A 24,431-nucleotide genomic window follows, 5' to 3' on the forward strand; every position below is an offset into this window, starting at 1 on the left:
CACAGAATAGTTAAGGCAAATATCATTATTGCTTTTAACAGGAAGCTGGGTAATGCATGAAGAAGGAAATTGCATTTATACCTCAAATTTGTTGGTCTGCAATTCCAGAGCAATGTCTTGAGGAGAGACAATGGGAAAATTCAATTTTTTCTAAAGTCATGAATCATTATTTTCATTCAGGGAAAGGACCCTTTAATGTTTATCCCCATCCTCTCATTGTCATGGCAGCAGCAGCAATTGTGGGCTCTATACTTCCTTCTTATTTTTTCCATAATTATTATTCCACACATCTTTATTACGTAAATAGGACATTTTGTATTAGGCTGACATGAACAAATGTTACATCCATAACATCGGTCTGTTGATAGGATTCCGTGTTCCATTCTAAGCATTTGAATGTGTGCTAATTGCTGCACATGTCTGTAAAAAGCTTGATATCAGTTTTTGTCATTCAGTGAGTTATCTGGTAATTACATTGGATAAGGGCTGACAAGCAAGTGAATGCTAATGCTTCACATACCCGTGTGATAAGAGAAGACGATAATATTTTGGCATCTGTTCGCGGCTCCTGAATTAACTTGCGGAAACAATCTGATTGAGGCATTGATGCATTATGTCACTTGGACTCTGGCTTGGGGGGGTGGGGTGTGGTTTAGACCTGTTGCCTCTCAGATTCTCTGTTTTAAGTAGAATTTCACTCAACACCATCACATCATATTATCTCACCATTAGGACCTTCTTTGATTTTTACAAGGAACTTATTTTTCTGTGATCACTCCTCTCTCAATTTCAGAACAAACAATTTAAATAGAATAAAAGAACATACCAGTGGAGTACGTCACATCATTACAGATGACACTTGGAAAGGAGTACAAATATAAGCAAGGCAGAATTAAAGCTAGATTTTTTAATGATAAAATATGTTTAACAGCTAAGTTCTGAGAGTGATAATGTTGTATCATCGTCTAGATTAGATTAGATTAGATTCATCTTTATTGTCATTGTGCCGAGTACAGATACAAAGCCAATGAAATGCATTTACCATGTGACCAGAAATGCAAAGAATAGTGTTATTTACAAAACAACTGTGAATAAAAAAGTTCTACAGCGCACAAGTATAAAAGTACTGAGACAGTACAATATGGATACAATACTGCTTAGCACTGTGATGTGAGGTTCAGCAGTGTCACAGCCTCAGGGAAGAAGCTCTTCCTGTGTCTGCCGGTGCGGGAGCGGAGGCTCCTGTAGCGCCTACCGGATGGGAGGAGAGTAAAAAGTCCATGGTTAGGGTGAGATGCATCCCTGATAATGCTTTTCGCCCTGCCCAGGCAGCATTTATGGAAGATGTTCTCAATGGTGCGCAATTGTTGACCTTGTGATTTCAGTAACTAGCTGAGTTCGTAAAAGAAATTTTCTGTAGGTGCCATTCTTCACTATTAATTGGAAAAAAAGGTTTCTTGTTCCCATTTTGCTAACGGATTTGTGTTTTAGAATAAATATGGAATAGACATATTGTATGTTTGGGTTAACACCCTAACTTCTCTTTGCAGTTCCTGAGGTAATTGGTGGTGATGCTGTAACAGCAACTGTAATCGACTTAAGCCCCTGGGTGGAATACGAATTCCGAGTTGTTGCTAGCAACAGCATTGGTATTGGGGAGCCAAGCTTTCCATCTGAAAAATCAAGGACAGAAGAAGCCCGTAAGTAAAGGAATATAAATTCTGAGCATGCCCTAATTTCTGTAATGTCTAAAATGTGCCACCTTTGTCCAGGATTCCTCTTTCACAGTCAGGCAGGCAATATAATGGACCGTACTCCAAAGGTCCACGCCATGAGTGCAAAGAAACCATCCTACATTACGCTTTAAACTTCCTCCTATAACCTGTGAAATGTTCTAAAGTTATGTTAGATGACTTACAGAAATTTGAAAAGGTTTTTTTTTAAACTATATGTGCAATTGTGAGCCAGGATCTGATTATTTCCAAAGCCCAACAGGACATCTCAGTTTATTACTTTTTACTTTATAATTCTTTAAGTGGAAAATTAATATCTTGTAAGTTACTTGCCATGTTAATTCTTTTGATATAAAATAATTTTACAAAAACATGGCTTTAATCTGCACATTACCATGAGGAAATGGTAATTGTAGACAGTATTCAAATTATTTACATATTTTTCATTTGTGTTTGTGAAAGTCCTGTCAATTGGGCACTGATACAGATTTTAACTTAATTAAAATTTAAATCCTAAAGTCTTACCACGTATACATGATTCAAACCTTTAACACAGTAGATGGGGCTATCTATCATTCTATTGTATAAACTGTAAGGTCCTGTGAATGGAAATCTGTCAAAATATTTCTTGATAGCAGGCAGCAGAGTGGTCTAGATTAGTAGATACAATCATCAACAAAAGCCACATTTGGCACTTTTGTATGGGATTTCTGTTTCATCTTTTAAAAGCACCATGAAATATAGTCACAAGAAGAGAAAATCATACAATGTAAACTATTTACAAAGTTTTGAAAAGAAAGCATGTTTTCCATTGAAAATGGATTGTTCTCATGAAGTTAAAAATAATAACTTATGTTTGTATAGTGTCATTCCTGACTTCAGAATATACATAAGTACTTGCTATTTAGTGTTTATTGTACTTTTAATGGTGATGAGCCAAACTTAACCTGGTCCTAATCTTTAGAATTTAGGCAGGCATGCTGTAGGGTAATGTAATGGGTGACAGATGACACACATTGTTGGTAATAGAAACAGTTCTACATAACTCGCAAACACCATCATTGAGTTGTTGCGTTCATTTAGAGTAGGGGTCGCCAACCCATCAATCACGATCGACCGGTCGATCTTTCAGACTTTCCCAGTAGATCCCGAAGAAAAAATCAAAAATAAATACACAAATACTGTTGTAATGTGAGCATTATAAAAGTAAGTAATACTAATTAGGATAATGGTAATATAGCAATATTTTTGCTAACATGCTGTTTGTAAAGAGAGATTGTTTCCCGGTTGCAGGGGTTTAGTTCCGTTCTTTCTGCCCAGTGCGCATGTGTGTAGTGCCCCCGCCATGCACCGCGTTTTCAGTGTAGCCTGTGCTGCATCAAAGTGACTAATCAGATTAGATAAGAGTACAGACTGTCGTAAGCATCAATATTCGGCAGTGGTTCCCAACCTCCAGGCCGCAAAGCATGCAGTGTTGCAGCTGTAGTCGAGATGCACACAGCACATCTTTAAGGAAAAAAGGCCAAAATAAACAAGCTAATTAATTAGGTGCTGCCTGGCACATAAATGTTGGCCCAGATCAGAGGCGACCCAATCGGCAATCGCTCATGATATCCTAATAGCGTGGCGGAGGCTCCACGAAAGAAGGCAAAAACATACAAATTCCATCCAGAATGGGAAGAGGAATTTCTATTTACCTTGGTGAAAGGCAAGTGTGTATGTATGTTGTGCCACCAAACACAAGCACTGACTAAAAGAGGGAATCTGGAGCGGCACCGCAACACCAAACACCAGGAATTTAAAGACACCTACCCCCCAAAGAGCGCAAGTCGTGCCTGGAAAGTTGAGCTGAAATCGAGGTTGAAGGCCCAGCAATCGTTTTTCACAAAACATGCTGCTCAAAATAAGGCTGCTATTGAAGCATCATTTCGTGTAAGTCACCTTATGTCTAAACACAAGAAGCCTTTTACAGATGGCGATTTATTCAAGGAAGCAATGGTCAACACTGCAGAGACTGTTTTTAATGACTTTAAAAAAAAAACAGCATCACAACCACAATACATAATATACCGCTTGGCCCTGCAACAGTGACAAGGAGGGTAGAATCACTGTCAGAGGACGTGGATCGACTTGTCACTCTGTGAATATTTTTTCACTACAGTTCGATGAATCCCTGGATGTAATGCAAACAGCTCAGCTTGTTGTATTTGTCAGAAAGTCTTTCCAGGATTTTACAACAAAGGAGGACTCCCTCACTCTTTTGCAATTAAAGGAAAGAACGAGAGGTGGGGATATTTACAATGAGTTAAAAAAAAATGTCTGTGAAAATGGCATCTCCATTCATAAAGTGGTGGCAATTACTACTGATGGGGCCGATTAATGCGTGGTGTGCACGTTGGTTTTATACCACTAAAAGTCAGTGCCTGCTTCGGATCAACTTTTCTATGTGAAATTGCATTTTCACAGATGAAAATTATTAAATCTAAGTACAGGAGCTGACTTACTGACAGACACCTCACTAGGGTTGCCAACTTTCTCACTTCCAAATAAGGGACAAAAGTAGCAGTCAAATCCCAGGACATTTGTGTTTATCCCGAGAAAGACTACCATGACCATGAAGCCTTGCGCGGGCACCTGTGTGCGCATGCATGTACGTGCTGAATTTTTAACCCCATGAATCAGTTTTGGCTTAATCTTCATTATTTCTACTTTATATAGGCTGTGTATTTATCATCTCATTCCTGCTTTTACTATATGTTAGTGTTATTTTAGGTTTTATGTGTTATTTGGTATTTTTTTGGTAGGTTATGTTTTTGGGTCTGGGAACGCTCAAAATTTTTTTCCATATAAATTAATGGTAATTGCTTCTTCGGCGTAAAGCATTTCGGCACGAAAGGTTTCAGAGGAATGCTCTACCTTAGCAGGGGAAATACGGAACAGTTGCAACCCGACACCTCACAGACTGTCTCAGGCTGGCTGTCTGTAGTTATGAGCCAAATTTCAGGGAACTAGCGGAAAGTATTCAGCCCCAGTCATCACACTGAGTGCAACAGTCAATCTTTATTCATTTATTTTTCATGTTGAAATAAAATTAAATAATGAAACTTAGAATTAAAGGTGTGAAGTATTGTAATATTCTTAAAGAAAGACAGCTATGGCCTGTTTGATATGCTAGTTACAGTGTTTTCTCGTTTGAATTAATTTGAAAGTTTGACAAAAGTATTTTGTGTCATTCAAATACAATTTGCCCAAATAAAAGGCCTCAAATTGGAAGTACAATCTGAGCTGTTTTTTCTCTAAATGATTTAGTAGGTAGATCTTGCCTTTCACTGAGGTCGAGGTAGGGGATCTTGGGCTTAAAAATGTTGGTGACCACTAATTTAGAGATGATGTCTGACGTAATTTTGTCAATGTAAGGCAACTGCAACACACACAAAATGCTGGTGGAACGCAGCAGGCCAGGCAACGTCTATAGGAAGAAGTACAGTCGACTGTACTTCTTCCTATAGATGCAGCCTGGTCTGTTGCATTCCACCAGCATTTTGTGTGCGTTGCTTGAATTTCCAGCATCTGTAGATTTTCTCGAGTAAGGCAACTGCTTTTGTTTTGTTTGTAATGGAAGTAAAGGCATGCGGCTTTCGTTAAGCACATAAAACAACCTTTGTATGTTTTATTCACAAAATCTGACACTGGTGGCCTCGATGCTCTAGGACAATTCCAGAGTTGCTCAACAACATGTCAACCAACTCAGTTGCTCTGAACCTGCTGGAGATATGAGAGCAGCTCACTACGACGTGGTTTGCACTGGCAGAAGCCCAGTTAACACTGTGAGAAATCACTGCGAACAATACCAAATTTTACTATGTCATAGCATCACTAAGTAGTTCCACCACAGTCAGAGTGATGAGTCTACTAGAAGACCTGCCTGCACGTGGTAAATATGTCAGTCTGAAAACTCACCTTTGAACTATCTGAATTTCAGCACACCAAACAGTTGCTCTCCTTATCCGGCCTAGGTGACACTAGTCCTTCAGAACTAATGGGTCACATGCTATCTCTCCTGGGCAATCACCATCCTTGTTTTATTTTTAAAGAACTCTTTTCAAACACTGCCTGATCAAATTTGCATAGCCCTTGTTAATACACCATGATGGACTATAGGGAGCTTATTAAAAAGGCCAATAATCTACACTCAGCCAAGCAGTGGTGCATAGTTCCTCCTCTCTTCCCTGTCTCAATAAGCCCTGTCAGCAGAGTCATGCCCATGGCACCAAACCAGATATGCAGCAATTATGCTGCCTTAATGAGGCCACCTCACCGATCATTACCCATTCCCACATATTCAAGACTTTTAGTCGAAAAGATAATTTTTTCTGAAGTAGACTTAGTCAGGGACTACCATCAGGTGTGCTCAGGATGTTCCCAAAACTGCTGTTATAACCCTGTTTTGCCTATTTGAGTTTCTGCACATCCCAGCACAGACTTTTCAGCATCTTATGGACCCTGTGTTAAAAGATTTAGATTTCCTTTTTCGTTTACCTGGATGACATACTTTTGCCAGCACATCCAAAACTGAACACTTATCACAATTCTGCATACCTTTCAAGCGTTTAATCCAAGATGGGCTGATCGTTAACCCCGCAAAATGCTAAAGGCCCAGCCGGTGGTGTAGTGGCATTGGCACTGGGCTCTGAGGCAGATGGTCCTGAGTTCGAATCCAGCCAGGTCCTAACCTGACCATCAGCAGTATCTGCATGGAAGAAAGGCCTGGGAATCTACTTCCGTACCTTTCCAGGAAAATTCTATGGGTTGTATCCATAGGGTCGCCATTCGTCAATGACGACTCAACAGCACTCAACAAGTGCTAAATGCCAGTTTGGATTTTCTACTATTGACTTCCTTTGACTTCCATCTCCACAGAAGGTGCAAAACCTCTGCTGTCAAAAGTCACCACTATTACAGACTTTCCACTGCCCCATACTACCAAAGCACTGCAAATGTTTTTAGGTATGGTGAATTTCTGTCACTATTTCATTCTCTGAGCTAATGAACTTGTGTTCCTCTTGTACAGTGCCCTTAAAGGCTGTGCCCCTAATCACATGCTTGGCAGATCAGTGAACAGGAACAGAGCATTTAACAACAACAAACGAGCTCCTTCAAACATGACCTTACTGGTGCTCCCACTGCCCAAGACACTTATAGCCATCACTACTGATGCCTCAGACTATGCTGTGGGTGCTGTGCGTGAACAGTTAGTTGGAGGTGTGTGGCAATCACTTGCCTTCTTCAGCAAGCTGCTTCACTCCTCCAAAAGGAAGTATGGTACATTTGACTAGGACCTTCTCGGTCTCTACCTGGCCATCCACCATTTTCGTTTTCCATTGTAAGGTCGACATTTCACAGTGTCCGTTGACCACAAACCCCTCATACACACGTTGGCCAAAGCAACAAACCTACAGACCTACAGACCTGCAATACCACGTGACCTACATTTCAGAATTCACGACTGACATACAGCACATTGAAGGGAAAAATAGTGATGTGGCTGATTGCCTCTCACGGCCCTCCATCAATGCCACTTACATCAGGGTTGACTCTGCCAGCGTGGCAGCTGACCAAGTTACCAGCCCAGGTCCAGGCTTAGAGGACAACAGTCAGGGGCCTGCAGTTGGCTGACATCAAGCTCTGGGATGCTGGAGTTTTTCTCCTGTGTGGTGTCTCAATCAGTCTCCCTCACCCAATAGTACCTGCAAACTGGAAGCGTACTGTTTTTAATTCCATTCACAGCCTCTCGCAGCTGGGTATGAAGGCTAAGCAAAAACTGATTGCTTTAAAGTTTGTGTGGCACAACCTTAGGAAGGACATGTGAGATTGGAATGCAGCCCGTGTTGTGTGACAGCAGGTGAAAATTAGTTAACCATCTTGTTCAGGCACCACTGGCACCTTTCGAGGGCCCTGAATGATGGTTTGACCACATCAATGTGGACCTGGTTGGCTGTTTCACACCCAGTCCCCTGCTCCCGCGGTTTCAGGTTTCACCCATCTCCTTACCGTGGTGGACTGTACCACCAGGTTCCCAGAGGTTATCCCTCTAGCATCATCAGTGGCTGCGGACATGGCTTGGGTATTCATCAACACATGGGTTGCTCAGTTCAGCACCTTCCGACTGTGGTCCCCAATTCATGTCAGCCCACTGGGCTGCAATAACCCAGCACCTCGGTATTAAATTACATCACACCACGCATATCACCCACTGTGCAATGGCCTGAGCAAGCAGATTCACCATTCCTTAAGAGCTGCTCTGAGGGCCTCCCTGATGGCGCGATCCTCTCCCATGAGTCCTGCTGGGGCTCAGAATGGTTCCAAAAGAAGACCTGCAGTCATCCGCAGATGAGTTGTTAAACACAATTATATTACTCCTATTCCTGCCTCCCATCATGGCGTCCAGCATTCTTGAGTTCCAGTTGACCTACAGTCTACTTTGTTTTTATCTACCATGTTGCACATAAACACCCCTTTAAGCCCTCTTACAATGGCCCAATCCGCATTTTAGAATGGGATGAAATTACTTCTATTGTAGATAGGAAGGGTAAACCTGAATGTGTTTCTGTAGATCCCCTTAAATCGGCCAACCAAGACCTGGATGGTTCCACTACCATACAATATTATTCAAATGTTACTGAAATATTAAATTCACTGCAAAGTACATCTCAGTCCCTCCTCTTTTTCCTATCTAGATTTTGGCCTCTTATTCCTAGTTGTTGCTTTTACTCTTTCATTATTTTCCAACATCTTTCCTTAACCTTTACTTTGAAGCCATCCAACACTCAGAGAGCAGCAAAAGAAAACTGATCCTCATCATAGTTTCTCTGTGAAGTTGTAATATATGACTTGCCCCTCTCAAAGCTATGATGCCTGTCCCTAATCAGACCATGTTTATCCAAAAGTATTAAGATTTTATCCCTAAGAATCCTTTCCAGTCATTTCTTTATCATTGATATGAGGCTCACCAGACTATAATTTCCTGGATTATCCCTATTTCCCTTCTTGAGTAAAGAAACGACATTCCTTCAATCCTTCAGGACCTCGCTTTTGTTCATCAGGATACAAAGATCTTCATAAAGGCTACGACAATCTCCTCTCTTGCCTCTTTCAATAATCTGGCATGTAGTACGCGAGGGGATTTATCCACCTTAATGCTCTTGATATCAAAATGCCCTAGCTCATTAGCAATCCCCACAATTTTCTCATGACCCTCAATGTCTTTCGCCTTGGTGAATACCAACACAAAGTACACATTTATTTCCTCACCTATATCCTTTGACTCCAAGCATAATCAGTTAATTGGGGCAGCCGCTTACTTGGGACAACTCTTAAAGAGAACTAGCCAAATCGCAAACAAGTATATTTTGATGCTAAGAAGCAATAATTGAAGGGTGTGAAGAAAAAGTTCCATAATTCGAAAAGACCAGCCAGTCTGATTGACAAGACTAAAAGTAGGATAAAATGTTATGTTGGAATATTGGTCTTAGAAATATGCAGTGGGAAAAATGTAATTACTTATGAAAACAGCTGTGCTTGTGGAAGCATTGCAGACTGCAGGCAAATGATAGGAATAAATCAGATATTCAAATTAGTTATCTTTTGACAACCAATAAGACTAATGCACAATATTTCACAACAATTATTATTAGCAAAAGCTACTGCCATCAGATAATTGGACAAAGTAGCTTAAATTAGAAATCCCCTAAACAACAACAAATTGCAGCAAGCAAATAAAGTCAGTGTATCTAAATATTGAAAAGAGTATTGCATGAATACAGAGAATGAAAAAATATATATATTCAAGATAAGTTAAGTATTTTAGGTCAAATAATTCTGTTGGTTGGATTTATGATACTACATCACTATATATTGTACAAGGATATACTTTATTAATGTGGGATCAGATTTATTGGCAAAATAATCAGTACAATGCTTTCTGCAGTTGTTCTATAGTATATCTCAACAGAAAATGAGTTTCATTATTTTAAATTCCAAGTAAGTTCTACCAATTAGGAGTTTACTATGCTATGGTAATCAACATGTAAATTTTTCACTGCAACCTGTCTTTACCCTGGTCCCATTTCAGTTTCTTTATAGTTTGATTAGCATTCAATTTTTCTCCATTTTCACCCAATCAACTACTGTCTATGCTTAGGAGTATATTACCAATGTCTGTGAGTATGATTAAAGCTTAAACCTGTTTCTAGATCGGCTGAAAGATTGAAGAGCTTTAAAAACTATTTTCAAAACTGCATCATTACAAATTCCGTATCTGTTGCCTTTGAAAATTAAAGTGAATAAAAACCACTGAAGGATTACTAATTGAGCATCGCTTTACTTAGGTGTATAAAGCACATGGTACTAACAGAATCTAGCTTTAACAATGAAGGGAAATGTGTAAATTTTAAATACCTTTATCGTTTAGTTGCAGTAACCAAATCTTTAATAATAATTGATACCTTATGCTCTTATGTTATAGATATGAGAAAAACTTGAAATAATTATCATCACTTTGTTTATTTTTTAACTTGTGATTAAGTTAATATTTAGAGTGAAGTGTCCAATCAATAAAGACTAATGGAAGTTCCTTCCAGCCAATAATAAGTTAATGAAGCTTGGCTACTTGGCATCACATTAGTAGTATTATATTGACGTTTTGCCAAAATCAGATTCTGCAGACAGCAAGCTTTTCTCTGCCCTGAGAAAGTTGCTGAAAGTGATGCCAATAGTCTTTTGCTTAATAAATTTTCAGCAGTTTACAGGATTTGCATCACTGTAAATGTAAAAAAAATTAATTTACAAAATAAGCCTCCACTTAAACCATAGATAAATATCAGGAACCCTCCAAATGTTGATGCCACAGTCTCTATGCTGCGTGGTAAAGTCCAGTTGCTGCTCTGAAAGACATTGAGACACAGGAGGTGCAGATGCTCGAATCTGGAGCAACAGACAAACTGCTGGAGGAACTTAATGGGTCAAACAGCATCTGAGAATTAAGCAGCAGGTAGCACCTGAACTGGTCAAACAGGCGGAGAAGAATTGTTGATGGTTTGGGTTAAAACCCTGCACCAGGACTGAAGGGAGAAAGGAGGAGAAAGGAAGTGGCGATTCAGGAGCCAGATGTGATTGGTAGACTGAGGACGGGTGAAATAATGACAGGTGGGGAAGGAGAGATGGAGGGAGACAGTGAGACAGAGGAAGGCTGATGATAGATGGAGGCAGGCAAAGAGGAAATAAAAAAATTTCAGAACAAATGGAGCAAGGCTGGGCAGTGGGAATGTGGGAAACAGAGAGAGAATCAGGAATCTGATATGTAAAAGTGGTGATAATGGGAGAGATGAATGGCAGATGTAACTAGAACCAAATAGGGGAGGGAAAGGAGGAAGCCTGTGGGTGAACAGTATTTAGAGAATGGATGGATCCAGGAGGGGGAATGAAGATGAGTGCTAGAAGGGATAAAGTCATTGGTGGGAGGGGGTGCAGACTATGATGTTAGAAAGGGGACAAGAAGTACCACAAAAGAAACAGAAGGAGAAAGATAAGTGTCAGGTGCGGGGGGGGGGGGGGCGAGGAACATGGCAAAGCATTGGATGGAAAGTTAGCTAAAATTGGAAAACTCAGTGTTCGTGTCATTGGGTGGCAGGTGAACCAGAGGGAAACTGAGGTTTGTTCCTCTAGTTTACTCTGGACCTCACTGTAGCACTGGAGAAGGCTTAAGATGGATTGGTCATTGTGGGAATGGGAAGAAGTATTGATGTGGCCTGCAAATGAGGCATTGGGAAGGGCATTATGGACAGAGCATAGGTATTCTGCAAAATGGTCGATTCATCTATGCTTGGTCTCACTGATGTAGAAGAAGCCACATTAGGAGCAACAAATGCAATAGTTGAAACAGGGGGTGGTCCACACAATTTATTGCTTCACCTGGAAAGGCTGTTTAGGTCCTTGGATGGTGGTTACATATACTGCAATTGCAGAGGAAAATGCTAGGGTTAGGCAGGAGTATTTTAGGAGGGATGAGCAGGCCAGGAAATCACAGAGGGAGTGGTTGGCAGAAAGGGATAGGAGGGAGAAGTCACAACTAGCAGTGGAATCTCATTACAGCTGTCAGAAATGAAACCTGATATACTCATAAGGTGAAAGTTTAGGATGAGCGAACTTTATTTCTGTTCTGTCTAGAGAGAGGTGAGGACAAAAGTATGAGAAATGAAAGAGATGCAAGAGTGGACTCCATCAATATTAACAGAAGAAAAGGCACATTTCTTGAAAAAGCATGCCATTTCAGAGGTATTGGAATTGAAATGTTTTTAAATGCTCTATTGATCAGAAATATACAAAATCATTTATAAAGGCAAAAGTAAGTGATCTAACTTACTAAAAACATCAGGAGTAAGTGATATTAAACACATTTGCCATTTCAATTCAGTTTGGTGACACCATTGAAAAAGATTACAGTTGTGCAACATGGATTGGCCATGGCTAGAAAATGAAAAGTGCACCTAGCTCCTTACTTGGCACAATTGAGTTTCACCCCTGAGTCCAGCGCAGAACAAGAGGTCAAATGGGTTGCCATCTAACTTTCAGATTATTTCTGACATCTGAACTATAGTGTGCAGAAGGAAAAGTGAGAAATACTCTGGCCCATGAAGTACAGCTTGCTTCAGGTTCATTACTGAGCTAGTGGCGATGAGTAAGCAGTGAGTCCAGTATGTGGACTGTGGCTTTCCGCTCAGTGGTTTGACCCTCTGTTAGGTGGACACCAAATCATCTTTTCCTAAAATTCAAAATCAACAGAACAATCTGAGAATATTACCTCCTTGAAACATTTGAGTAAGCAGAATATAAATAGGACATAAAATAATTGCTAATAGAAGAATAATCACAAAATTGACACCAATTTGTTTAACATAGAAACATAGAAAATAGGTGCAGGAGTAGGCCATTCGGCCCTTCGAACCTGCACCACCATTCAGTATGATCATGGCTGATCATCCAACTCAGAACCCTGTACCAGCCTTCCCTCCATACCCCCTGATCCTTTTTGCCACAATTTTTCTTTTTTTGACTCTAGTTCAGTGTTTTACTTTGATTAATCAACAAGGCCCTTTAAATTATCCACAAATGTTATTAGGGCTTCTGACCTAGCTGGAAGACCACAATCTGTACAGATTGGTGATAATATCTCCTCCTCACTGACGATCGACACTGTTACACCTCAGGGGTGTGTGCTTAGCTCACTGCTCTACGCTCTATACCCATGACTGTGTGGCTAGGCATAGCTCAAATACCATCTATAAATTTGCTGATGATACAACCATTGTTGGTAGAATCTCAGATGAAGATGAGAAGGCACACTGGAGCAAGACGCGCCAACTAGTGGAGTGGTGTCACAACAACAACCTTGCACTCGACGTCAGTAAGATGAAAGAGCTGACTGTGGACTTTAGGAAGGGTAAGATGAAGGAACACATACCAATCTTCATAGAGGGATTCAAAGTGGAGAGAGTGAGCTGGGTGTCAAGACCTCTGAAGACCTAACCGGGTTCTAGCATATCAATACAATTATGAAGAAGGTAAGACAGCAACTATACTTCATTAGGAGTTCGAAGAGATTTGGTATGGCAACAAATACACACAAAAACTTCTATAGATGTACTGTGGCGAGCATTCTGACAGGCTGCATCATTGTCTGGTATGAGAGGGTGGTCTACTGCACAGCACAGAAAGAAGCTGCAGAGGGTTTTAAATTTAGCTGGCTGCATCTTGGCTACTAGCTTACAAAGTACCCAGGACATCTTCAAGGAGTGGTGACTCAGAAAGGCAGCGTCCATTATGAAAGACCTCCAGCACCCAGGGCATGCCCTTTTCTCACTGTTACCATCAGGTAGGAGGTACAGAAGCCTGAAGGCACACAGTCAGCAATTCAGGAACAACTTCTTCCCCTTTGCCATCCGATTCAAGATTCAAGATTCAAGGATTCAAGATTCAAAAAACTTTATTGTCATTCTAATCGTACAGCAGCTCTGCAGGGTAGAATGAGACAGCGTTTCTCAGGGGCAGTGTAATCATAACATAACAAGCGCAACACTAAATAATAAACATAACAATAAATAGTAAAACACAACAGCCACATATCAGTTAAAATCAAGTTATAAGTGTTCAGTGCAAGTTAAAAGTGTCCAGAGTCAGGTAGAGCAGCTATTTAGCAGTCTGACTGCCTGTGGGAGGACAATCCAGTGGTGTTCCTGGACCAGGTGAGATTGTCCGAGATCTGCACCCCAAGGAACTTGATGTTTTCCACTCTCCACTGTGGAGCCGCTGATGCTGAGAGGAGTGTGCTCAGGCTGAGACCGTCTGAAATCGACGATCTTCTCCTTGGTTTTGGTGACATTAAGCATCAAGTTGTTATCCCTGCACCAGCTCTCTAGGTGGTTCAATGTCCTAAATGGACATTGAACCCATGAACATTACCTCAATTTTTTAATATATATTATTTCTGTTTTTTGCACAATTTTTAATCTATTCTATATATGTATACTGTAATTGATTTACTTATTTAATTATCATTATTACATTATTGCATTTCCTTCTTCTTCTTCTTCATCTGTATTATGTATTGCATTGAACTGCTGCTGCTAATTTAACAAATTCACGACACATGCCGGTGATAATAAATCTGATTCTGATTCTGAAGTTTGTCTAAATCAGGTGTCTGGTATATTCTTGGTATACCTTCATGTTTGCATCCTTTCTTAATGGTTAAATTAATTGATAGGCTTGTGTTCCTAAAATGTACCATGAGAATTCCTGTTTTAGGTATCCACCCTGAAATCTGGACCCTTGCCCACGTGTAGGACTACAAACATAGAATACTGTGGAAAGTTTGGATTATGAACTATAAACATGGGGGCATTGATGCACTGGAATGCAAAAGAACAATCCAGAGATATGCAGCAGCATTACTAAGAAATTATAACCATTGGATGATAATAAGGAGGCTGATGCTTTCTTAAAGAGCTTGGACTGATATCTTTGCAATTATGATAAAGGTGAACATGAAGAGAATGCTTCCAGCTATTGGTAAACTCAAAACTGGGGTCTGTAAGTAAAAGTGTTACTGGTAAATCTAATAGGAATATAAAGAGAAAGTACTTTTCTCAGTGGTTAGAATGTGAAGTTTGCTGCTGCAGAAATGATTGAAAGAAATGGCTTGTATATCTTCAGAGGGACAATGGATGATAGAAAAAGTGCTAAATTGCTAAGAAGAAGTAGGCACAATAGGAAGACATTTCTGTAGAACATAGAGACCACCCAGGCTGATGAGACCAAAATCTGTGCATTACCCAAAACGATATCAGGGCAGCCTTTTTCAATTGTAGTGAATATAGGTATTTGCCACTTTCCCTGATTTGCAATGGATGTACAAATAATACTTGACAGATTTATAGCTCATTAAACTTATTTAAAATGAACAATTGTTTGTGATCAGATTCAATCTGGATTTCTTCCTAAATGTCACGACAAAATATTATCTGCACTTTAATGTATGTTCATGTTGTTTTATCCACAAATAAAAAGTATAGTTTATTACGGAGGGATTCATTTGTTTTCAGTGATAATAATCTATTATCTATTCAACAGTGGGCTGAATCGTTTCCCCCCTATAACAATGCTTTGTTGGTCAGAGATCCAGACTAATTTGGTTTAGCGTTTCAAAAATGTAACTTGGTAGACAGATTATAGCATTGCAATTGATGAAGTCTACATGGGCTTTAGTAAAGCATTTAATGAGAACCCACATGTAAGGCTGGTCTTAAAGCAAATTTGCAAATTGGATCCATCATTGAATTGGTATTAGGAGACAGGGTATGGTAAAGGGTAGCTCTTGTGACTGGAAGTCTATGGTCAGTGATATACCACCGGTAACTTTCTGGACTCTTACTGTTTGCCATATACATTGTTGATTGAGAAGTGATTGCAAGATGGAATGAAATTGTTGGTGAGATCAGAGTCAGAATCAGGTTTATTATCACCGGTGCGTGTCGTGAAATTTGTTAACTTAGCAGCAGCAGTTCAATGCAGTACATAATACAGAAGAATAAATAAATAAGTAAATTACAGTACATGAATATAGAAGATTAAAAATAGTGCAAAAGCAGAAATTATATTGAAAAACTGAGATAGTGTTCACGGGTTCAATGCCCATTCAGGAACCAAATGGCAGAGGGGAAGAAACTGTTCCTGAATCGCTGACTGTGTGCCTTCAGGCTATTGTACCTCCTACCTGATGGTAACATTGAGAAAAAGGCATGCCCTGGGTGCTAGGGGTCCTTAATAATAGACGCTGTCTTTCTGAGACACTGCTCCTTGAAGATGTCCTGGGTACTTTGTAGGCTAGTACCCAAGATGGAACCGACAAAATTTATGACTCTCTGCAGCTTCTTTCGATCCTGTGCACTAGCAACCCCATACCAGACAGTGATACAGCCTATCAGAATGCTCTCCATGGTACATCTATAGAAGTTTTTGAGTGTTTTTGTTGACATATCAAAACTTTTCAAACTCCTAATGAAGTACAGACGCTGTCTTGCCTTATTTATAGCTGCATTGATATGTTGGGACCCGGTTAGATTCTCAGAGATCTTGATACCCAAAAACTTGAAGCTGTTCACTCTCTCCACTTCTGATCTCTCTGTGAGGATTGGTATGTGTTCCTTCCTGAAGTCCACAATCAGCTCTTTCATCTTACTGATGTTGAGTGCAAGGTTGTTGCTGCGACACCACTCCACTAGTTGGTATATCTCGCTCCTGTACACCCTCTCATCACCACCTGAGATTCTACCAACATCATCAAACTTACAGATGGTACTTGAGCTATGCTTAGCCACACAGTCATGGGTATAGAGAGAGTAGAGCAGTAGGCTAGGCACGCGCCCCTGAGGTGCACCAGTGTAGATCGTCAGCGAGGAGGAGATATTATCACCAATCCGCACAGATTGTGGTTTTCCTGTTAGGAAGTAGAGGATCCAATTGCAGAAGGAGTGGATGATGAAGAGAATTGTCTCAAATTACAAAAAGATGCTGATCAGCAGCTAAATTGACTGATAGAATTTAATCCTGATAAGTGCAAAGTAATGCATTTTGGGTGGCCAATTAATGATAGGACAAACATAATGAATAGTAGAGCTGCAGAAAATATTGAAGATATTGGAGGGACTTCAGTGCATATAAATCAAGAATCTATGAAAGTGACAGCAGTAAATGATAGGGTGGCAAACAGCAATGGTCTTCATTAGCTGGAGCATAGAAATTGAGAGCAGGGTTATGGTACAGCTCTATAATACATTGGTGAGGCCACATCTGGAATTCTGCATGCATTTTGAGTTACAAAAGGACATACGCATATGTCTCTTATTGGATTAAAGCTGTTTCATTCAGGAAGCTAAATTATTCAAGTTTAAAGTGGATTTAGTAAGCAGATGATGCTGCACACGTTCCTGGTGAATATGAATTTCTTATTAGCCCGTAAGTACTTTTTCTTTTGTAGCTTCCTAAATGTCCATTGCAGGCAGAGCAAGGGCTCAGATATTTAATAAAGACGGGGTTGGGACTTCAGACCGTCTTCAAAAAGCAATACTGTTTGTTGTGAACATTGTAAGCACAAGATACTACATTGGTGTGACAGAATGGTTTTCTCTAGCACAAGCCTTCAAGCCTTATTCAGCTTGGTACATTTATTCCTGATTATATCATCTGCTGTACTCGGTCCATCTTCCAGGAAGCACAGTTCCATGGGTCAATAAAGCCCTATATATATATATATAAAGAATAACATTTGGAAGAATTCCTCATGGAGGATAAATAGCATCCATGATTAGTTTGGACTAAATGGCATTTCATTGTCAAATATCTATACTAAGCTTAACTTCTTTCAATAGGATATATAGCATAGGAATTTTATAGGAAGCAGCCATAGACCCATTAACAAGTTTAACAAGTCGCAGATGGGATGTTATCTCTCATTACTGAATGACAAGCTCTCATCTATCTAGGGTTACTTGGGACCCCTAATATAAGGTTTAGTTTCCAGAGTGGCCAAATGCATGTCTTGACCATTTTGACCATATCTTCTGGCATCAGAAGTTGGTTGAGCAAGAAATGTGGGATGGAATCTTGGTGTAAATGGATTCCACCCTATTTACTGACTCCTTTAGGCTAATTTCACCCAGACCTCAATGGAGACTTCATATCCTATACAATGTTTATATAAATAGACATGTTAACCTTCATTTTGGTGACCATCAATCAATTCATGAACAAATTAGACAAGAAGTTCTAATGGATCTGGAAGGCACACAGGCCACACTATTACCTGGGCTGTGAGCTGAAGTTACTTTCCTGTTTTTACTGTTGAGTAGTTAAGTTCTTTTGGCACTAGAGATCTGGTTTCAACGTTTGTTTGTCTACCTGCACTAGGCTTTCCCTGTAACTGCACACCGTGTTCAACATTCTCTTCTTTGTTTTCCTTTTGTACTGCTTTGATAAACTTATATATGGAATGAGCTGTAACTTAAAAGCTTTTCACTATATCTCGATACAATAATAAACCAATTTTTTTTTTATCCCCTTATCTAAGAAAAGATGCGCTGGCATTGGAGAAGTTCGAGAGGTGTATTGAAGTGTGGCTTAAAATGTTAAGCTGAGGGTTGTATTCAACATATTCCCTGTTTCTTTTACTGTATTCCATCATTTAAATTTTTAGGAGTTTTTCCTGTGCTGATAAAACATTGATAATACATCCAATCAATTGCTTGTAACGTTATACTGATCCTGCCCTTCCCTAGACTTCCTTAAGGAGCTTTAACATAAAGCTGTGAAAGTTACTTCCCTTGTCACTTCATGCTCATTCTGCCCTTGGACTGTCATTCTTAAGTTACTTTTATCAGCAAGTTTACACATGTCGCTTCAACCTTTACAATTACGGATCTTGGTTGTCCAACCTACCTGATATTAGTCATCAAAAATATTTGAAGGCAATATCTTTTCTCTGTCTTCCAATTATAACAACTGGACAAGAATGAAGTTTGTTGATTGCTCAACATGTCGAAGCTGCAGGCATCTAATAAGAATAAGACTGAACTCTGTGTCAACTGTAGAGTACACATTACCTATGGAACTAAGAAAAAAATCCAAACAGTTACAATTTAATCACATATTTATATCTCAAACACTATAAGTTATCAATATTGCAATTCAAACTGGATTCCATTTGAGTTGAGAAATACGGATCACATTTGTTTTAATGTGGGTGTTATCTTCACTAAATGTGTCTTGCCTAACCTTATAGCACTCTTCAATAACATGAAATGATATCACTGATGGGATCAATCCAAGATTATTGAGTAAGACAAGAGAGGATGTTGCTGAGCCTTTAAAAGAAACCTGTGATCCTCTGTAGACAAAGCCAAGGTGCCAGAGTGCTGGTGAATAGCCAGTATCCTTCCTCTGTTTAAGAGGGCAATAGATTCAAAACAGGAACTTACAGGCCAGTGAGCCTTACTTTCATGGTAGGAAAATATAAGAGAAGTTTCTGAGAGATAGAATCTACTAGTATCTGGAAAAGTATAGATTTATCAGGAATAGTCAAGTGGCTTTGTACAGGCCTTGTCTTACAAACAATTGAGTTTTTTTGAGGAAGCATCACATATAAGGCTGTAGATGTTGTCTTAATGGACTTAATAAAGCATTTGACAAGGTCCCTCATGGTAGGCTAACCCTGAAGATTAAGGCACATAGGATCCAAGGAGACATGGTAGATTGGATTGAAAATTTTCTTGTACATTGAAGAGTCACTGAAGTTGAGAAGAATGAGGGGGGTTCTCATTGAAACATACTGAATGTTGAAAGACCAAAATAGTGTGGATGTGAAGAGGATGTTTCCAATAGGGAGGGAGTCTAAGACCAGAGAGCACTGCCTTAGAACAGAAGGATGTCTGTTTAGAATAGAGGCATGGATGAACTTCTTTAACCAGAGGATGGTGAATCTGTAGAAATTAACTGCCACAGATGGCTGTGGAGGCCAAGTCACCGGGTGTATTTAAAGTGGAAATTGATAGGTTTGTGATTAATAAGGACATCAAAGTTTACAGAGAGTAGACAGGAGAATAGAGTTGAGAGGGAAAATTAATCAGCCATGATCATATGGTAGAATAGATGTGATGGGCTGAATGGCCTAATTCTGTTTCTATGTCTTATTGTCTAAGACAGAGGGTAGTGGTAGAGGGATGTTATTCTGATTGCATATCTGTGACCAGTGGTGTTCTTCAAGAATTATTGCTGAGAGCTCTGTTATATAATGGGCTGACTTGTAAGTTTGTAGGCAACACAAAATCTGATTAAATTGTGCATATTGAGGAAGGTTGCCAAAGAATTTAGAAGATAGACTAGTTGGAAATACGGGCAGCGAAACGCCAGATGGATTTTAATCTAGACAAATATGGGTTGTTGCATATTGAGAAATCAAATGTAAGATAAGATTAAAATTAAGGTTTATTTTATTTCTTACATCCATCTCACAACACGAGGGAGTAAAATCTTTATTTGCATCTCCATTGCAATGTACAAGCAATAAGAAGGGAAATGTGGGCGAATATTACCCAAACACTAATATTGTGTATGTAATTATTTTGTATACTTATATGTACAGTCAGATATGCAATAAGATCAATGTGTGTTGATAAATCTGATGGCCTGGTGAAGGAAGCTGTCCTGGAGCCTATTGGTCCTGGCTTTATTGCTGCGGTACCACTTGCCAGACAGTAGCAACTGAAACAGTTTGTGCTGGGGTGGCTGGATTTACTGATGATCCTCCAGGCCCTTTATACACACATGCTGCTGTACGTGTCTTAAATAGAGGAAAGTTCACATCTACAGATGTGCTGGGGTGTCTGCACCACTCCCTGTAGTGCCCTGCGATTGAGGGTAGTACGAAGAAAGTATACAGTAAATATCTGTACCCTGAAGAGCACTGGTGTCGAGAGAGAGCTTGAGATGCAAATCCATTGCTCCCTCCAAGTGACAATGCAAGTAGATAGGGTAGTAAGGGAGATATGTTTAGTGTGTTCAATATAAAGGGTGGGAAGTCATGTTACAGCGGTATAAAAACTTTGTTTTTGGCTGCTGATGCAACATTGTGCGCAGTTCTGGTCACCACAATACAGGGAGGATGTGTAAATTTGAACAGGGTGCAGAAAAAGTTCACCAAGACGCCGTATCAAATGGACTACACTTACTATCAGAAGTTGACAAACTTGGCTACTTTCCCCTGGAGCACTGGAGGCTGAGGGGTGAACTAGCAGAAGCATTTAAAATTGTAACAGACTAAACAGGATAGATACCGAGAATAATTTTCCAAGGGTGGAAATGCTCAATACCGGACTCAAGGTTTGAGGGAAAAGGTTAAAGGAGATTTACAAGTTAAGTATTTTGCACAGAGAGTGATGGAAGTGGTGGAAGCAGAAATAGCGTCATTTAAGGTACATTTATAGACACATGAAAAGGCTGAGAATGGAGGAATGCAGACCACATGTGCAGTTAAAATTGGCATCATGGTCAACACAGCTGTCATGGTCTGCAAGGCCAATTCTCATGCTGTACTCTTCTAGGTTCTGTTTTCCCCCTCAATCAACAATACACGCCCCTCTGTTCTTACTAAACCTGGATTTTAACTATGGCCATATCGTTCAAATGTATTATTTTTGTAATTGCATTAAGTTAGGTGATCACCTTTTAAAGCCCTTGCAATGAGGTAATGCAGTTTAGAGTACACAGGAGGCACAGTCCAGGTGATACAATGGTGGGGCTTATACTGATGGTACTCGTATATCAGTGCTGAGAACATTTGTAGGAGGGTTGGCCTTGCTCAGAACAGCTTTTCAAATGTACTCATCTGTATTTTCAGTTCATGTTTATTACCTCAAACTGGACTGACAATGCAACTTTAAGGCTGATGATGGGTGCAGTTACTCGTGATCACCACTGCAGGTGATAATCAATGCAGCCCCTACAGATCAAACAACGGGACGTTTCTACCAATGCTGGTTAGATCAAGTGACTGTCTGACATCTCAGCCCATAATTAAATCAGGTGGGGCACTCACAGAGAGAGGGAAGTGAATTTGAGCTGATTTAGAGTGGATGTTGACTCTGTTCCAACTGCTACTCCCTGTGATTCTTTTTTCTGGTACTTCTAACCTACTGCCACAACTACTTCCACCACTCATTGGGTGCAAGATTGGAAATGAGTATTTGCACTTTGGGACTGATTTAGGAAGAAGTGTGGATGACCAGTCACACTTCCTGTAAAAGTCATTCGGCTTGTAATATCATGTGCAGCTTGTAAAAATACAGAACCCTAATGTGTTATCAAACCTCATCAATATGACTCACATGCTGACCTATTGCAACTATATTTGTGTTTATGCTTCTTTCTGAATGGTGTAATATGCTTCAACTATGTGAAAAGAGCCACATTTACTGTTTTGTTGCAAGGTTCCTAAATGAGAACACCAAAATTAGTATAATATATAAAGAAGGGGTTAGCATTTAAAATTAATACCCTCAATAAATCTCAATGGTATAGTGGCATGATGAAAAATCTGGCAATAGTCCTGTACTTTCTTGGTCATTAAGGGTGTCATTACAGTTCAAGTATATATTACGGAAACAGCCTGATTTTTACTTTCATAGTTGTGAAGAAGTGTTTATTTAGGCCATTAGACACCTTGACAGCAAATTTAAAACCTGCCCTCTAATTTTTTTTTGCATTTGTTGTTTGTAGTGCTAATTCAATAAAAATACTCCAAGGTTAAGTACTTAGAACCTTAAGCATTGAGCCACGGAGTCATACAGGGCAGAAACACGTTCTTTGGCCTTTCACCAGCACTTGATTCACAACCTCCTGTGCCTTGCAAATTCTAAGTCCTCGTCTATGTATTTACAACTATTTTGATAACTGCTTTCACCATTCATTCAGGCAGTGCATTTTCAGATACAACAACCGAGGTGATAAAGTTCATCATCAGATCCACTTTGAACATCTTCCTCATTTCCATAAGCCTGTGTTGTCAAGTTTTTGAAACTTCTGTTATAGCAAAATATTTCTGCTGTCCATCGTGTTGTGTCTTCATGGACACAGCTCTGCACATCACAAAAACCAACCTCCCTTCCATGAATTCTGTCTTCCCTTCTTATTGCAGTGGGCCAATAGATATAAAAGCCTGAAGTGTGTACCTCCATCCTTAAGGGCAGCTTCTGTTCTACTGTTATAAGACTATTGAATGGTCCCCTTGAATGAGAAGGTGGTTCCTGTCTTTGCAATCTGCCTCATTGCCTTGCACCTTACTGTATGTCTGAACTGCACTTTCTCTGTAACCGTACACTTTATTGTATTTTCTTATTGTTTTTCCCTTGTACTACCTCATTGTACCGATGTGATGAAGTGGTCTGTAAGGATAGTGTGCAAAGCAAAGTTTTCACTATACCATGGTACAAATTTAACAAAACCTTGAGGGCAACATAGTGAAAATCTTATTTATTCTCTTGAGTGCAATCACATCCTTTTTATGATGGGAACTACATACAGTATTCCAATTGTAGCCTAACCAATGTTTTATAAAGCTGTACCATATCCTCCTTACTCTGCTAAATTCTAAGGCTTTGATAAAGAAGGCTGGTATCCTATGAGTCCACCATCTCACGTACCTGCCACATTAAGGGATCCTTGAATTTGTGCATCAAGTTGCCTCTGTTGTACAGTTCTCTGAAGGGCCCAGTTATTCATTGTAGGTGATCTATCCCTATTAGTTCTCCAAAGTGCATTACCTTGTACTGATCAGGATTAAATTTCATCTGCCATTGTTTCATCCATTTCACCATGGCAGATATTTTTCTGCCATCTATGACCAAGCTCCTAACTTTCAACAAACCCATCAACTTCCATGTGATCTGCAAACTTACTGATCATACTTCCTATGTTAATATGCAAATTGTTAATGTACATGACAAAGTAAAGGGATCCCAGCATCAGTCATCCTGGCACACTGTTGGATACTGGCTTCCAAAGTCAGAGACAATCTTTCACCATCATGCTCTGCAAACTGTGATCGAACCGATTTTAGACGCAGTTAGCCAACTTGCCTTGGATCACCTGGTATCTAATATTTTGGACCATTCCTATGTGAGACGTTGTGAAAAGACACACTGTAGTTTTGTATTTGCTATGAATTATTCTGTTAAATAACAAAAGCCAGCTTGCATGAACTCGATGTGCAAATGTTACAAAATAGCAATGAGAATACATGTAAAGGTTGCAAATGTAAAGGAAATAACAATGCAGTCCTAAAACTAACAGAAGTTGTGGAATATACAGTAGCATTTGGGATCACAAACTATCAGCTAGCAAGAGCATTTTGATAAATAGGAAATGAACTGTTTGCTTTATTTCAATTATGCAGGTTTCCTGTCATCTGTATTTATTCATTCTCTTTGTTCTCTTACAGTTCCCGAAGTAGGCCCAGCTAATGTAAGTGGGGGAGGTGGCAGTCGATCAGAACTCGTAATAACTTGGGAGGTAAGATCAAAGTGCCTTAACTTC

The 24,431-nt window shown here is 39.7% G+C and overlaps 1 protein-coding gene across 4 annotated transcripts in view; it reads left to right on the forward strand.

Moving 5' to 3' along the window:
* LOC134356779 (contactin-4-like) overlaps positions 1-24,431 on the forward strand; it is a 2,290,679-nt gene that overhangs the window by 2,139,686 nt on the left and 126,562 nt on the right. For all 4 annotated transcript variants that reach the window (XM_063067893.1, XM_063067892.1, XM_063067894.1 and 1 more), the window contains 2 exons: positions 1,551-1,700; positions 24,337-24,407. In XM_063067893.1, the coding sequence (XP_062923963.1) occupies positions 1,551-1,700; positions 24,337-24,407 (221 nt within the window). The remainder of the gene's footprint in view (positions 1-1,550; positions 1,701-24,336; positions 24,408-24,431) is intronic.

Source organism: Mobula hypostoma, chromosome 15 (assembly GCF_963921235.1).
Source record: "Mobula hypostoma chromosome 15, sMobHyp1.1, whole genome shotgun sequence".
Lineage (NCBI taxonomy): Eukaryota > Metazoa > Chordata > Chondrichthyes > Myliobatiformes > Myliobatidae > Mobula > Mobula hypostoma.